The sequence below is a fragment of the Colobus angolensis genome, unplaced genomic scaffold (assembly GCF_000951035.1).
Source record: "Colobus angolensis palliatus isolate OR3802 unplaced genomic scaffold, Cang.pa_1.0 Scaffold376, whole genome shotgun sequence".
NCBI lineage: Eukaryota > Metazoa > Chordata > Mammalia > Primates > Cercopithecidae > Colobus > Colobus angolensis.
Genome location: NW_012117110.1, coordinates 757,769 through 774,937, shown reverse-complemented (window position 1 = coordinate 774,937; position 17,169 = coordinate 757,769). Strand labels below are relative to the sequence as shown.

General features: G+C 42.6%; 1 protein-coding gene across 4 annotated transcripts in view; it reads left to right on the top strand.

Moving 5' to 3' along the window:
- SH3GL3 (SH3-domain GRB2-like 3) overlaps positions 1-17,169 on the top strand; it is a 174,839-nt gene that overhangs the window by 30,646 nt on the left and 127,024 nt on the right. Inside the window, exon 1 of one of the 4 annotated variants that reach the window (XM_011953862.1) lies at positions 12,374-12,448. The exons of the other annotated variants lie outside the window; for them this stretch is intronic. Coding sequence (XP_011809252.1) covers positions 12,422-12,448 — 27 coding nt within the window. The 5' untranslated portion in view covers positions 12,374-12,421. Of the gene's footprint in view, positions 1-12,373; positions 12,449-17,169 lie in introns of those variants that run through there. 4 annotated transcript variants of the gene reach the window in all.

Genomic DNA, 17,169 nt, shown 5'->3' with positions numbered 1-17,169 from the left:
AACTGGAAGCCCCAGCCAGGTGCCGAGAGCTAAGTCTGGTTTGCTGTCTGCACTGGCACTTGCTGGGGACTTTGGGGAAATGTCTTTCAGTGCCTCAGTTTTCTTACCTGCAAATTGGAGTTAATACTTCAAAGGGCTGATGGGTTTGTGCTGCTTACAAAGTATTTGGCTCAATTCTAACTTGTAATGTTGTGCTGAAGCTTAGAAATTGTGTATCTTAGGTGCTTTATACATGATATATGGTTTAATTAATGGGAGCTTTAGTATAGTAATCATTTACCATATTGGTTAACAGTTGGGTTTAGAATCAGAGAGATCTGGCTGGAGTCCCAGCTCAGCCATTTTGGTAGCTGTGTGATGGTGAACAAGTCACATATCCTATGTAAGCGTCACTCTTCTCTTCCATATACTAGGGTAAAGAGCAGCTGCAACATGGTGGACTCAACTTTGGGGATTAAACGAGCTAATGCACGTGAGGTGCTTGGCACAGGGCTTGGCCCGCAATAAACATATAATAAATGCTAGCTGGTAACTTTCTGCACTGACCTCCTGCCTGGAACAGGAAATGAAATTCTGCTTCTTAAAACCAAATGTTACCAAGCTTCATCTATATAAACTAACTGTCTTTAAAAATGTCCTCTTTCTACTCTTCTCTGGGTCCCTGGGGAGCAGAAAGCCTGCTTGGGTGATGCCTTACGTCTCTCAAATCCTTTCTACGCCTCCATGATATCACACATTTCTGTACTGCATGAACTGAGGTCTGCACTTAATTTATTATGTAAGGACCAGGTGCATATTTTCAGGACCCTTCAGAGGCTGAGTATATTTGGGATTGGCTCTGAAGGGGGAATCCCCTGTTGTTTCATTCATATAGTAGGTATAGCCTGATGGTTAGAGTGTGGGGTAGTATAACTGAGCTGCGCAGCTTGTTTGCTTGGTTTGTGCTCCACTGCAAGCAGACCTCGATTTGTGTAGAGGTAGAGTGTGTGTGTGTGTGTGTGTGTGTGTGTGTGTGTGTGTGTGGTGTTGATGTTGTTGTTCTTGCAGTGATCCCAGGAAAACTAGCAGGGCAGTAGGGAGAGAGACAGGGAGAAGACAGAAGCCAATCAAGGTGCACTATTAATCAAGTTACTTACCATGGATGGTAACTGGAGCTCATTCTTCCTAGGGAACTCTCACAGACAGCATAAAAGCCACCAGAGAGTTATCCCAGCAAAGGCAGGAAGCTGGGGGATTTATCCACCAACTGCCCTGCCCATCATTGGCTGAGGACTGCTTCTGGGACGTTAACTCTCTGGCACTTCCAGTTTGCCTGGCACATGGGCTAATGTTGTTCCTTTGGTTAGGGGGTAAAAGGGCCTCCAGACTGAAATTTGCAGGTGTTTGTAGTAACAGACTTGATCTTGTAGAAGTGAGTCCTGGGGGCCAACGGTGGGGAACTGACAGCATCTGCCCTCCTGTCTAAGGTGTAAGGCTGTCTCTGCCACCTACCAGCTCTGTGATCTTGGGTACACTACTTATTATGCCTGAGTTTCCTCATCTGTAAAATGAAGATAATAGTAATACCTCCTTCCCAGACTTGTGATGGGAATGAATTGAACTGATATGTGTAGAGCACTTGGTAGAATGTGTGCCATATCGTAACTGCTAAATAAATGCTAATTTTTATTATTTTGTGATTATTCATTGAGTTTCTCCAGGTTCTTTGTCAGTGTAATAAAATTCGCCATGTTCATTGTGATATAAGATGAAGATTCTTTGGATGGAAACTAATTAGTTGTTTCTTTGGGCATCAAATTATTTCCCCAATTTTTATTTATTTGAAAACTGTTACAACAAAAATGCAATCTATTTTAGGGTTAAAAACATCCTCTTTAATTCTATCACCCTTCAATTATTACTTTCATCTTTTTGTTCCTTTGGAGTCTGTTGATATAAATTCATATTTCTACACTGTTATAATAAATAATGGCAAAAGTCCATTTTTATCACTGTTTGTTCTAAAAATAAAATAGCACCCCTGTACCCAGCATACTTTACAGGTTTTATAAAATTCTCACAGTTTATGAAGAGGATGCCGCCCTCCCAATTTTATAGGTGAGAAAACTGAGGCACACAGACATTATGCAACTCTTTTCAAATCACACAGTTGTTACCTTGTGGGGCCAACATGAGCCTGGGAGGATTGCAAGGCTTGGGCCTCCCCTCTGCTCTGTGCCTCTCACAGTGGCTGAGGTGGAATACAACTTGGAAGTTCAGCCAGCCCTCAGTATCCATGGGTTCCATATTTGTGGAGTCAACCAAAAGAAGGTCAGAAAAATTTGGGAAAAACATCGAAACATCTGGGTTAAACATATGCAGACTTTTTCTTGTCATCATTCGCTAGACAATACAGAATAGCAACTATTTATATAGCATTTACATTATATTAGTTATTATAAGTAATCTGGAGACAATTTAAAGTGCTATATATGCAAAAATGTGCATAGATTATATGCAAGTGCGACTCCATTTTACATCAGAGGCTTGACCATTCAAGGATTTGGGTATCCCATGGGAGTCCTGGAACCAATCCCTCATGGATATTGAGAGGCAGCTGTACATTTATTGGTGCGTGCCTTCTTGCCTGGTGCCTGTTTGTTCTTTTTGGATTAAGAGAAATAATTGCTGGATGGGTACGGTGGCTCACACCTGTCATCCCAGCACTTTGGGAGGCCGAGGTGGGTGGATCACCTGAGGTCAGGAGTTCGAGACCAGGCTGGCTAACACGGCGAAACTCCGTCTCTATGGAAAACACAAAAATTAGCGGGCGTGGTGGCAGCCACCTGTAATCCCAGCTACTCGGGAAGCTGAAGCAGGAGAATTGCTTGAACCCAGGAGGGGGAGGTTTCTGTGAGCTGAGGTCGTGCCACTGCACTCTAGCCTGGGGGATAGAGAGAGATTCTGTCTCCAAAAAGAAAAGAAAAAAAAAAAGAGAGAGAAATAATTCCTATCACAGGGAGTGGAAACATGCTGAAATAATTATTTGCTGACATTGTTTTTCAACAGATGACTTTAGGAATCAGGAGATTTGACACTAGGGCATTAGGTGGACAATGGATTTCTAGTAATTTGTCAGCTTTCTTTTATTGAGGTGGAGCTGCATTTAACTTGCTACTTCTCCCTGCTGGTTTGGTTTAGTTCTCTTCAGAAATGGCTTGCTTTATTTGTACTTGACTTGAGTTACATTAAACCAGGTGAAAATATTTCTTAAGAGCTGAAATTTCAGGTTGGCAAAAGGAAACAATGCAATCTTTAATCATATATCTGAAAGAGCACAGTGGTGCATTATGATGGCAGAACTTCATTCCCTAACCCTGTACAAAGGTTTGAGAGACTAAAGGATTGATCATTTTTTTTTCCCTGACAAAACACCTCTTTTGACATGTGCAGAGAAATAGTAATTTGGGTTGCATTGAAAGAAAGCTACTCTTACTATTTCTCTCTCCAAAAGGCTGTGCTCTTGGATTTAATATTTTCTACTGGAGACAGTTCTACTTGAAAGGCCAATATTACAAAAACCACTAGAGAGGCACTGAAATCTGTTGTGGGAAGGAGTCATTTTAAATTTTCTTATTAAAAGAAGATGGCAGTAAAGAGGGGGGAGTCATTTCCAATTTATTACTTAACAGAAAGATAAGCAATTTGTCTTCTCACCAATAGTGTTTCTGTCAGAGTACCTGTTTGCCATTTCCTTGCCAACACTGGGTCTTGCCAATCTTTTGAAATGTTTGCTCTTGTGATCTATTTAAAAAATTTGTATATATTGATTTTACATATGTGCTGATCATTTGCATTTCTTTGGTGAATTGCCTTTTGATATTTTCCATTTTTTAATTGTCATTTTCAAATTTACCTTTATATATTAAATATATTAATCCATCATCATGTATCTTGTAATGGTTTATTTAGCTGATCCTTTGTGGTTGTTGCAAGCTTCTTTGTGTATTGTTTTACAGTTTGCAGTTTTTATCACAAATTAAATCCATTTTTGGGGATATAAAGTAGACTTTACTTTTTATATACTCTGTTCTTTTCTCTACCGGTGGAAATCTTGTTATTAATGTATACTGCCTTCCCCAGGGTTTATTTTCCAAATCTCTTTTCTTTCTACAAACATACTAATCTGTTGAGCCTTCTTAAGTTTTTTTTTTTTTTTTTTTGAGACAAAGTTTTGCTCTTGTTGCCCAGGCTGGAGTGCAGTGGCGCGATCTTGGTTCACTGCAACCTCTGCCTCCCGGGTTCAAGTGATTGTCCTGCCTCAGCCTCCCGAGTAACTGGGATTACAGGCGTGTACCACCATGCCAGGCTAATTTTTTGTATTTTTAGTAGAGATGGGGTTTCATTATGGCCAGGGTGGTCTTGACCTCCTGATCTCAGGTGATCCACCCACCTCAGCCTCCCAGAGTGCTGGGATTACAGGTGTGAGGCACCGCGCTCAGCCGAGCCTTCTTAAGTTTTGAGAGAATTTTCTCAAGTTTGTCTTCTAAGTCTCTGATTTGGTTTCCTTTGATATGCAAGCTGGTTTTTCTATGCTATACCATTTTTAGTGTGAACAATTCTGTTCTAGGAATAGAAATCTTGATCTCAATTTTTCCATCTTCCAGGGGGCAATGTCATCAGGAATCCAACCTGGAAATCGGAATCAGTGCACTGTTTTGACTTTTCCTTCCCTTGCCTTCTATGAATTTGTTTCTTATGGTCATACTTACTTTGATTTCTCCAAATGGTTCTCTTATTTTAAATGACTGAGTTTCTTCATGTGTTGGATTATTTTCTCCTGTGCTCTTCAAAGAAAGTGACTTTAGTGTGTCTAGTTTCAGCAGGTGAGATATAGTCTGTTGTTAGCCCAGACAGGGTGAGAAGGGTGAGCTTCAGATTGATAGTTTAGCTTTCTCAAAGGAAGGTTGCAAATGGAGGGCCTTGCTCTGGACCAGTGTGACCCAGTGCAAACTTTCTGTGCTGATGGAAATGTTCTTGGATCTGAGCTGCCTGGCATGATAGCCACTCACTATGCATGACTACTGAGCATTTGAAATGTGGCTAGTGCAAGTGAGATGGATTTCTAAACTTTTATTTACTTTTGATAAATTAAAACGTAAATTTAAAAAACCACATGTGGCCAGTGGCTATGTATTAGATAGCACCGTCATCGTGAGGACAGGCTTCCTGTGTGATTTGTTTACTTTTGTGTTCCCAGCCCCAGTACTTGTCACACAGTAGACACTCAATATTCATAGAAATTAATAGATGAAGCCGGAGGAAATCTCTGGTAGGGCTTCTTTCCTTGCCGTGCCAAGAGTTCCTTTTCTTTTTGTGGGTCTGCCCAAAGTTAGAGAAGTCACACTACCCTTACCAGTAACTACCACAAGTGCTGTTGGTGGGGCATCTGTAGGATTCCCACCCCCATGGCCCTTTTTATGTCCCGCCGTGTGTGCCAGTCTGACCAGTGAGATCAATCCTTAGGAATTCCTGCCTGCTTTCTGTCTTTCAGAAATGTCTCAAAGCTGCTGTCAGGTAGTTGGGAGTTGTCCTGGTTTGTAAAACTGATCTAGATACTTCCCGGTTTTATAGTCCTATGGCTGTTCCAGGGAGAATGTTGGTGCTAGAGAGAAAAGGACTGAGATCTGTGTTTTGAATCAAGAGCCTATTGTCATCTTTGTGTGTTTTAATGGCTTACCATGTCTTGATGCAAAAGCTTCAGTGTTTACAAGGCTCCATTACTGATTGTATCTTTCAGCAATCTCAAGTGACCCTTTTTAACCCCATTTTCTGCCTCCTTCTTATACTCAGAATGATACAAATATTGCCCACTAATTTAATTTTTTCCTCACTTTTGCCCTCATCTTTTGGTGTAATACTATGGTGTTACTTTAAAGTGTTTTTAAGGAGCAGGTAATTTATGTTTGAACCAATTTTGATTGTTTTTGCCTATTATTTAATGAGGAACTCTAAGCCGTATGTACTATTGACATAGTGGTATGTCTTGTCATCTGTCATTTCGTTTTCCTTGTTTTTTGCTTTCAGTTCTGTCTTTACATTACCATTACATTTACTTTTAACTTGTACTTTTGTTTGGATCATAGTTATGCCATTTCTAATTCTAGTAGTGGATCCTATTAAGTTTTTTAAAAATCCGTATTAAATCTATATTTATGAAATTGGTGAAGTCAGTAAAAATAGTTTTTTTTTTCACTCTCCCTGATAGACAATCCCACATTTCTTTGTTTTGATTGTTTTTCTGTATGTCTTTTCTTTTCTTCCATTTCCTGAGACTTTTGGCAATCCAATCTAGTACTATTCAAGTCAGCATTTCACAAATAACCTCAGTGATTTTCTTTTGTATTTCTCTTCATAATCCTGTTATAAATTATGCATGCATTTATATTAAACTTAGTTGATGCTCACTTTGCCATTTTGAGTTCTTGGGTTTTCCAACTCTCTCTGACATGAAGCACATTTTCAAGTACATTCTTCAAGAAGGGTACACCATATGCTTTCTGAGACTTTGCATATTTAAAACATTTTTTTTTTGGTTGCCTTCTGTTGAGAACAACAATGTTTCCTAATATAGTAGTTTTAAAGTCACAAGTGTTTAAATATTAAAATGTAGATATTGCTGCATTATCTTCCAAAACCTCCTGTTGGGGGTAAATATTGAGGCCATCCTGATTTGTATTCCCTTGCAGATAATCTCTCTCTCTCCTATTTTCTCACCTTTGAATTCTGATGACTCCTTATGTGTCCTTGAGACTAAAATATGTCACCAGAACATGTCTAACAGTGAATCTCTTTCCATTAATTTTGCTTAATATACGATGAACCATGCCAACTGAAAAAGTCTGTTTTCAACTGAGGAAAGTTGTTTTTTCTGGTAAGTGCTTATTTATTGTTTGGATACTATTTGTGTGAGTTTTATTTTGGGAGGAAATAGTTATAAATGGGTTGGATGTTTCTTCCGTGTTCCTTCATCTGTTAATGTAGTTGCCTTAACAAATCTGGGAAGAATAATAAAAAAGTGTTGTGTTCTTTGCAATGATTTTTGTTTTTAGGTAATTTTTTGCTCCATTTCTGAATTCTCCTCTTTTTCCATTGATTACATTTTTTAGCGTTGTAAAGTGTGTGAAGTTTATTTATTAACTTATTTTTTTGAGGTGGGGTCTTGCTCTGTTGCCCAGGCTAGAGTACAGTGGCATGATCATGGCTCCCTGTAGCCTCCACCTCCCAGGCTCAAGCAGTCCTCCTGCATCAGCCTTCCAAGTCACTGGAAGTACAGGCATATGCCACCACACCTGGCTAGTTCTTTTTTTTTTTTTTTTGCATTTTTTTATAGAGTCGGGTCTCCCTGTATTGTCCAGGCTGGTCTCGAACTCCTGGGCTCAAGCCATTCTCCCTCCTTGGCCTCTCAAAGTGCTGAGATTATAGGCATGAGCCACCATGCCTGGCCAGAAGTTTACTTTTTACTGGCTACCCTGTGGATTTGTTTTTTACTTCCTATTATAAGAAATTTTATATATACAGAAAACTAAAGAGAAAAATACTATGAATACCTCTACCCCATAACATAGATTAATAGGTGTTAACATTTTGCCATCTTTGCTTTATCTTGTTTTATTCTTGAAGCATTTTAACAGACCACATAACATTTCATTCCCAAATACTTCAGTATGCACGTCTGAAAAATAAGGGACTTTCTCTGCTTAACCATGCTACCATTATCACACCTAACAATGATTTTTTATGTCCTCCAATGCCCAGCCTATATTCGAATTTCCCTAATCTTTCCCAAATGTCTTTTATGGCCAGCCTGTACAAACCTGGATCTAACCAAAGACCATACATTGCATTTGGTAGTTACGTCTCTTATACTGCTTTTTTTTTTAAATTGAAATTTATGTAACATAAAGTTTGCCATTTTAAGATGGATAATTCAGTGGCATTTAGTACACTCACAGTCACGGTGTTGTACAATGATCATCTCTATCTAGTTTGAAAACATTTTCATCACCCCAAAGTAAAACCTCATACCCTTTAAGCAGTTATTTCTCATTTCCCCCTCCACCTAGCTCCTGGGAATCACTAATCTATCCTCTATCTCTGTGGATTTACTTATTCTGTATATTTTATATGAATGGAATTGTACAATATGTGACCTTTTGTGTTTTCCTTCTTTTACTTAGCACAATGTTTTTGATATTCATCCATATTGTAGCCTGTTTCAGTACTTTATTCCTTTTCATGACTGACTAATACTCCATTGTATAAATATACTATAATTTGTCTATTCATTTATCCATTGTGGACATTTGGGTTTTTCTCCCTTTTAGTTATTGGGAATAGTGTTGCAGTGAATACTTACCCTAGTCAGCTCAGACTGCTATAACAAAATACTGGAAACTGGGTGGCTTAAATAACAGATGTTTATTTTTCAGTTATGGAGGCTGGGAAGTTCAAGATCAAGGCACTGGAAAATTTAGCTCTTGGAAGGGGCCTTCTTACTGGCTTGCAGATGGCTACCTTCTCCCTGTGTCTTCACATGGCAGAGAGAGAGAGAGAGCACTCCGGCTTCTCTTTCTCTCCTTTATAAGCACACCAGTCCCATCATGGGGTCCCTATGCTTGTCCCTCTTCTGAACCTGATGACCTCCCCAAAGCCCTGCTTCCAAATACAACCATATTAGGAGTTAGAGCTTCAACAAATGAATTTGGGAGGACATAAATATTCAGTCCATGCAATACTCATGTACTCATTTGCGTCGTGTTTTCAATTATTTGGAGCATATACCCTTAGTGGAATTGCTGGGTTATTCTTAAATGTTTTAATCTTGAAGAATTTTTAACCAGTTTACCTGTTTTTTTCTTTCTTGTTCCTTCTTGTTCTTTTCCCGCAATGACATCAATTTGATAACATGATTAGTTCAGTCGTCCCATCTTTTGGCTTGGCCTGATTGTTTCCTCTTATTCTTCTTCAGTGTGTTCCTCTGTGCCTTGCATGTCTTATAATTTGGGTACCATGTTTTTATTTTCTCTGCAGTCTCTTTTTTCCCTCAGTCTACTGCTTGATATGTTTGCCTCTTGTGTTTGGTATGTGGACTATTTTGGGGTAATGTGCCCTTATTTTCTATTGGGAACCCAACCCAAAGAAGTTTCTATACTTTCCTGCAACAAATCTATGTGCAGGAATGTTTTTGCTTTTTTTTTGAGGAACTGTTTTTGTCCTCTTATGCTTCAAATTCTGGTCATAGGCATCAGACTATTGTGTTTCTCCTTCCTTATCCATGAATAGACCTAGTGTTGGCACACGGACATGATACACTGGCTATTTACAGTGTACCACTGACTCTGGCACAATGCCTTCTCATATCTGAGGCCAGGGGCTGAGTTGGTGGCACTGCCAATGGGATATTCCTGGTCTGCGGCCCATCCCAGGAAACTCTTTTTGGCTGACATAGTTTTTCTGTCCTCTCACTGTCCATTTCTTTTTTTCTTTCTTTCTTTCTTTTTTTTTTGAGATGGAGTCTTGCTCTGTTGCCAAGCTGGAGTGCAGTGGCATGATCTCCGCTCACCGCAACCTCCACCTCCTGGGTTCAACCGGTTCCCCTGGCTCAGCCTCCCAAGTAGCTGGGATTACAGGCACGCGCCACCAAGCCCGGCTATTTTTTTTTTTGTATTTTAGTAGAGATGGGGTTTTACCATGTTGGCCAAGATGGTCTTGATCTCCTGACCTCATGATCTGCCTGCGTTGGCCTCCCAGAGTACTGGGATTACAGATGTGAGCCACTGCGCCTGGCCTCTTCTCTCACTATCCATTTCTGATAAATAAAAAATAGATGTGGGTCCTGCAGAACCTGAGGCTGGGTCTGACCAGTCTTTCATGGATCCATACATCTGCCTGCAGGTGCTGCTTCCAGGTGAGGAGGTTGCATGCCTCATCATGCAGTTAGCCTGGGCGTCTGTGCACCAGGCTGAATTCCTGCCTAGGAGCTGCAGATTTGTGATGAATGTGGAACTAAAGTTATTGGGGAGACCAAGAGACTTGACCTGGGAGTGCTTATGTCATTTGGATGGGATTCCTTGAGGCTTTTGTGGAGGAGCAGTCCATGGGGTCAGGGTGTCTATGGGTCACTGTTAGCCCTTGTGGTGCTCTTTGCATGAATTAGAAAAAGATGCCTCTTCCTCAATACACTTTACTTCCATGTATGGGAAAACTCTCCTATCCTGAGCTGGTTAGAGCTGGTGATTTGACAGCCGCCTGCTGGAAAATTATATGGTAAGTACACAAATCTGCTGCAGGAGGGTGTCCTTCCTTCCATGTGACACAGTTGTCACCCCCTGCCCAGCTGCCTCTGCAGTCACTTTGGGTTTTGTGGCTATTGTTCACTAGCCACTGACTATACATCTGAATTCCTTCCTGTCAGTAGAAGATCCTTCTGATTTGGGCATATGGCCAATGTTTTATTTGTCATAACTGCTACTACCCCTTCCCTCCACTTTTATTAGTTTTCATGGGACTTAAGTGAGCATCCAGGCACTGTTGCTGATCTGCCTCCCTGACCCAGAAGACCATGTTGGCTTTTGGACAAAGATTCTGGATAGTTCTGAAGCTATAGTGCTGTGCACCAGAGTTGAATGGGGGTTCTGAGAGTCCAGCTTTGCTTGTGCTAGCAGCTTATGGCAGCTCAGCTTGTGTAGCAGAATGGGTGCCTTGTAATAGATAGCCATCTGTTTTTCAGTTTATGGAAGGCTTCATTTCTTCTGACTGCATTCTGACAGGCAGGTATTACATCTTTTGTGACTTGAGGGTCATGAGACTGGTTCTTGGGTTTGACTCTGGGAATCATGCTCATTGATCTGCTTTTCCTATTCATGTCAATGAATACCTACATGTGAAGAAAACTCAAGCTGCACAGTAAACCTAAAGGAAGAAGGTAAACACCACCTCAAATTTCCATGATCCAGGAGTAACTGCTGGGAACCTCCACTTCCCCATCCTGGCCCATTTCCCGTTTCCACCCTTATCTGGTTTGCTTTTCCAGGATCTTTACTGCTTCCTTTGATGGGGGTGAGGACTCTCCCTAACCACCCCACCTCCTGCGGGAACTGTTACCCCATCCATAGCCAGCGTTTGATAGCCCAAGGGCAAGTTTATGTTTGCAAATGACATTATTCTTCTATAACTAAAAACATAAAGATCCTTTAGTATTTAATAGTCCAGTGTCCCTAGGGCACAATACTTTTGGATTTCAGCCTGCTTCTGCTGTGTGATCTTGGGAAAGTCACTAACCCCTCTGGGCCTCTATCTCTAAAATGAACAGGCTGAACCTTTCCAGGTGAATGCAGGTGGGGAAGTTAGGCCTATTTAGGGAATGGAGAACAGCCTGTGGGACAGGTTTGTGCCTATTGTTGGTGCAGTTTAGTAGGAATTGTCAGAAGCTGATAGATGACAGATAGATGATAGATGATAGATGGTTGATAGATAGATAGATGGATAAAAGGGAACCAAATACTGTCTCTGTGGCCTGGGCATTTTTGCCAGGCAGGGGGAATTGCATCGTTGGTGACAGAGTTGTATGGCCCACAGAGGTCAGCTAAGAGATTGGGAGGAGGTTGACGACCTTGTGTGGGAACCGACCTCAGGGGGATGGATGAGGTTGGGGCCCCTTAGGGCCGCGCTTGGCGTTTGGACTCCCCTTCTCTTTGGGTCTAAACTGGCTTCCTTCTGCTGTGGGATTGTGTTAACACTGCCCCTTTAGTGATTTTGCATTTTTTTGTTTTGTTTTGTTTTGTTTTCTGCTGACCCTCATTAGCAGAGGTTTTGCTCTTACACACTGCATTATCCCAGTGACTTCTTATATGCCAGTCACTGGTGGGTAAATGCCAGAGGGACACTGAGGACTCATCAAGAGGGCTCAGCTTCTTCTCAGAGAGGAAGCCAAGGTGGCCAGATTACAATTTGTTTTTTTCTGGTAAATGTCATGGGTAGGAAATGTTATTTGTGAGTCTCAAATATCCACCAAGGGCAAAGGGTGCCCTGAAGACAAACAGGAATTGAGTGCTCATTTGCTTGGCCCTGAAGTGATGCGTTGCCTCTGTGATGTCACAGTTGGCCCCCTACAACCTAGTTCAGCCTCGCACAGTATATGACGGTGGTCACTGGCTTTTTACCTGAGCAGGATAGCACCAGGGAAAACAGACCAAGCTCTCACAAGGGCAATATCATCCTTTGGAATTTGTTTGCTTTTAGTTACATACTGGTCAGGAGCTTTTAAGTGAATAAGACCATTTTCCCAATGAGCAGTGTCATAGACATTGAGGACTCTCTTAAATCAGAAGATGAATGAATGGATTGAATCTTTGCTGGGATAATATGCAAACCAGCTAATATGTGCCTTACCTGGACTTCCCAACAGGTAATAAATGGGAAAATGTTAAAGGGGAGTAGTTGGGGAAGAACAATGAACTTGGAAAAGCCATTCTTATCAGCACAGAAGCACTGAAGGAAGGTGTAGATCTTCATGGTGAAAAGTGGGAAGCCCTATATTAGCAAGGCGTGATGATTGGCAAAGACCTAATGTCTGATGTCTAATGTGTGCTGGGGACAGTTGGAGAAGCCTGTGGGTACAGAGAAAAGTAGGACATTACAAGTCCTTATGTGTGTTTTGGAGACAGAGTCCCTAAGCTCACCTGGTCAGTAAGTGTCTCTTGAATGAGTGAATTGGACAGTGTGGACTCCATTCTGCAAAAAGCTTGATTGGAGGCAAGTGGAAAGGACCTTGGAAAATTAACCAAAATATAATGAAGCTCCTTCCTAAATACCGATGGCTAAAGAACTTCAACTTGTCAGTTTTGTATGAAACACTTCATTGGACCGAATTGTCCTCTGAATTTAATGTTAGCATTCCTTCAAGAGTCTTGTCTTTCTTTTTTTGCCTGCACTGTCTGTATTACAGTGCAGTAAGGCAGACTTTTCTTGTGAAATGGTATAGATAAGATTTAGAGGATCTGAACGCCTCTCTGCTTTGGAATTCGTAGTAGCTAAAGTGTAAATAGATTCACACACCTGACATTCAAAGTCAGAAATTCACGTGGTCTTGCACTGTTCTGGTGTACAAGTTGGTTTCAGAAGGGGCTTGGTGTTTGAAAGGTGCTGTAAGGAGTGGAAGAATCAATGCCATCTTCAGATGTTTGTTCCAAGTCACAAGCAAACCCCTCTTGAAATCTGCTGGCAAGGCCTTTGAGTGACACAGAGCCTAACTTGTTCACTTCATGTTTGTCCAGCTTCCATGGCATGCGAAAGAAGTTGATCAGCTTGGGAATATGCTGAATCAAACCACATAACCAACCAATGAGGGGGCTCAAGCTTCTTTCAAGCCGGGCAAACCTTTAGTTGTTAGAAGCCCATACTTCCTATGTAGTGGTTTAGGAAGGACACGGACTTACCTGTAGGTTTCTTGCCAAAAAATAGAATTGTGATCTGATCAATCTTCCAACTATTTAATTTATAGAAAGTATGGGCCAGCACAGTGGCTCATGCCTATAATCCCAGCACTTTGGGAGGCCTAGGCTGGCGGGTCATGAGGTCAGGAGCTCGAGACCATCCTGGCCAAGACGGTGAAACCCCTGTCTCTACTAAAAATACAAATATTAGCCGAGTGTGGTGGCACGCACCTGTAATCCCAGCTACTCAGGAGGCTGAGGCAGGAGACTGCTTGAACCTGGGAATCGGAGGTTGCAGTGAGCCAAGATCGCCACTGCACTCCAGCCTGATGACACAGCGAGACTCCCTCTCAAAAAAAAAAAAAAAAAAGAAAGAAAGAAATTATGGAAGATAGGGGTTCATATCAAACAACACTATGGGACTGAAATCCACTGGATTCAGAATGTGGAAATTCTAAAAGAGGCCACATTTCTTCAGTAAATACATGGGGAAAAAAAGACGGGGGAAGTGGTGTTAATGAAAGAAACTTTGAAGGGACTGTGGCAGATGCAATTGATGTTCTGCCTACCTTCACTCCACTTCTACCTCTACAGCTTGCTGGAGGCTGTGTGCCAGGAACACCTGTGACCCTTTCCCCAAGGGCATTTATTCTGTCCCCAAGATTACACATGGTAAGTGGAGCAGAGTGCCCGAGAATTAATGACCTAGAGAGTTAATGTCTCTGGAAGCAGTGCTCGGCCAAAGATGGATGGAGAGCTGGTGGACAAATACCCCAGCTTCCTTCCCTCTACCCCCAGGGTTGGGAAAACTCTCAGTGATGCCCCACACTGTTTTCCAGAGTTGCCCAGAGAGACTGAGCTTCATTTGCCCCCAGCGGTAATGCACCCTTTGTTGGTGCTCCTCCCACTGTCTCATTTTCTGGTTCCCCTACCAGTTTCACTGGGGTCACCTCCCAAATAAACCATTTGCACTGAAATCATTGCCCCAGGGTCTGTTTCTAGGGGAAACCAAAGTGGGACAGGGACAAATCAATCCAGTGCAACAAGTGAACCTTATTTTCATCTGGATTCAAACAACCTATCTGTCAAAAGGCATTTATGAGTTTAATATGGAAACATGATCATAGATGGGATATTAGATGATTTTAAAGAATTGTTCTTTAATTTCTTTAGGTTTGATTGTTGGTTCTTGGTTATTTTTTTAAAAAAGAGTGCTTATCCGCTAGAGATCCATGTTGCAGTATTTACAAGTGAAATGATAACAATGTCTGTGATTTGCTTTAAAATAATCCGGTGGTGGTGGTGGTGGAGGGGCACCAGGGAGGGGATCCAGGGGATATAAGGGAGGCAAAATTTTAATAACTGTTGAAGCTGAGTGATGGCGACATGGCGGTTCATTACATAGGTTTTGTGGTATATTTAAAATCTTTCATAGTAAAATGTTAAACAAAAAAAGCACATGTGCACCTTTCTGGTCTCCCTCCTCTGAGGCAAGATTAAATTATCCTCTTTCTAGCCATGTCACTGTGACATACCAGCTCTGTCTTGGGGGATCCGTGGCTCAGCAAGTGAGTCCTTAGTGTCTTAGTTCATGGCCCTCCTCTATGCTGGTGTCCTTCACCTCCTCCATTGCATCCACCCGTCCCCATAGCCAGACTGGAGCTTTAGCATCACCCAGACCTGCTTTAACCTGAGTTCTTAAATTCCATCCTGTGAGCTCCTGCCCTGAGCGATTCCTCTGGTTCTGTTGCAGCAACTTTCCAATTTGTAACCCCCCATGTAATCATAACCCATGTGGTCTTGACCAGAACTGCTGGGCGGCAGGGAGGGTAAGCCTGGAGACCAGAGGTCAGGCCAGGTTGTGGGACTTCTCCTGTAAAGAGTCTTCAGCAATTCTAGAGGGATATCCAAGAGGATGTTGTGACTTTGGCCTTGGCCCAAACACCAGGGGTATTATAATGGGGGTAAGCCACTGGGAGAGGAAGTGCCACCATGGCTCTAAGAGGAAGAATAGAAACTTCAATCAGGAGGGATCCAATAGGGGAAGAGTTCAGTTCTCAGGGAGAGAGGATTGGAGAAGGCTTGAGTTGTTGTTAGGACATTAGCCAGATGGCCAGACTTTTCCAGAGGGAAGCTGGGATATAATCAGGAAACTAGGGCAGAAGCCTAATTCTGCATACTGGATGCATGGGCCAGGTTTGGGTGGGTCTCCCGCCCAAGGCTTGCTGCAGCTATGCCAGGCTTTGGGTCGCAGGAGGAATGGCAGAGCTCAGCCACTGGAGGGAATGAGCCTGTGCCCACGGGGCTACTTTCTCATGGGCTCGGTCACTGGAACAGGTTGAGTGAGGGTGACCATGGAGAACCTGCAGCCTGAAGATCTTTTATATTTGGCTTATTTATTGAGAGGTGTCAGCTCTGCACATACATAGGAATTGGTTTTATTTTTGCTATATCACTGCTTTCCACTGTGCTGAAGCAAATTCTTCTCTGCTTCTGTGGAGTAGGACTCTTGAGAATCCTTTGACCGGAGCCATGTATTTCCTGCCATGTTTAAGTTTTAAAACCTTTTTATTTCTGTATGACTTTGTCCCTTTTTTTTTTTTTGAGGTGAGTCTTTCTCTCTTTCTCTGTCACCCAGGCTGGAGTGCAATGGTGCCATCTTGGCTCACTGTAACCTCTGACTCCCGGGTTCAAGTGATTCTCCTGCCTCAGTCTCCTAAGTACCTGGGACAACAGGCCCGTGCCACCGTGTCTGGCTAATTTTTGTACTTTTAGTAGAGACGAGGTTTCGCCATGTTGGCCAGGCTGGTCTCAAACTCCTGGCCTCAAGTGACTCGCCTGCCTCAGCCTCCCAGAGTGCAGAGATTACAGATGTGACCCACCACACCTGGCCCCTTTTTGTTTTGAAAACATCAGTTTCTACCCTGATTGACAGTTTGTCCTCAGCAGCATGGGCAGAGATGGGATCCTGGCTGCTGGTAGTGGAAGAAGGTGCTGTGGTCAGGCTCTGTGCACCTCCTCCCTCTCCCTTTTCCAGATGCTCCTTCCCTTGGTGCTGGGCACAGGAAGGACAGCTGGAGAGGCTTAGTTCTATGTGTCTCCCACCTGCGGAGGGTGTGTTGGGGTTCCTAGTCTTGCTCTGGTCCCCCAGTTCTGTCTGATGCTGGTGTGGCATCGGTGTCTTCCTGTGGTCCCATCTGTGGCATATAATCCCACCCTCTTTTCCTGGTGCTGTTTCCCTTACCCTTGAAGTTGTCTGGACAGGCCATGGCTCCTCTCCTGCTGCTCTCCCAACCTGCACCTTCTTGTTGACTCAGGGAAACCACGAGAGTCTTCTTTCATACCCTCTGAGGGCCATAGAGAATGGTATTCTTTCCCTGAAGGCAACTCTAGTCTTTGCAAGTGGTTTTCTTGGAGTCCCTCTGAATTGGCTTTGAGAAAGGGAAAGCACCCTTATCAGTTTCCTATGAGAATGTGAGGGAATAAGAAAAGTAGCTAATAGCCCAGGTGTGGTGGCTCACACCTGTAATCTCAGCACTTTGGGAGGCCAAGGTGGGCAGATCACTTGAGGTCAGGAATTCACAACCAGGCTGGCCAAAATGGTAAAACCCCGTCTCTTCTAAAAATACAAAGAAGTTAGCTGGGCGTGGCGGTGCACACCTGAATTCGTAAGTACCTGGGAGGCTGAGACAGG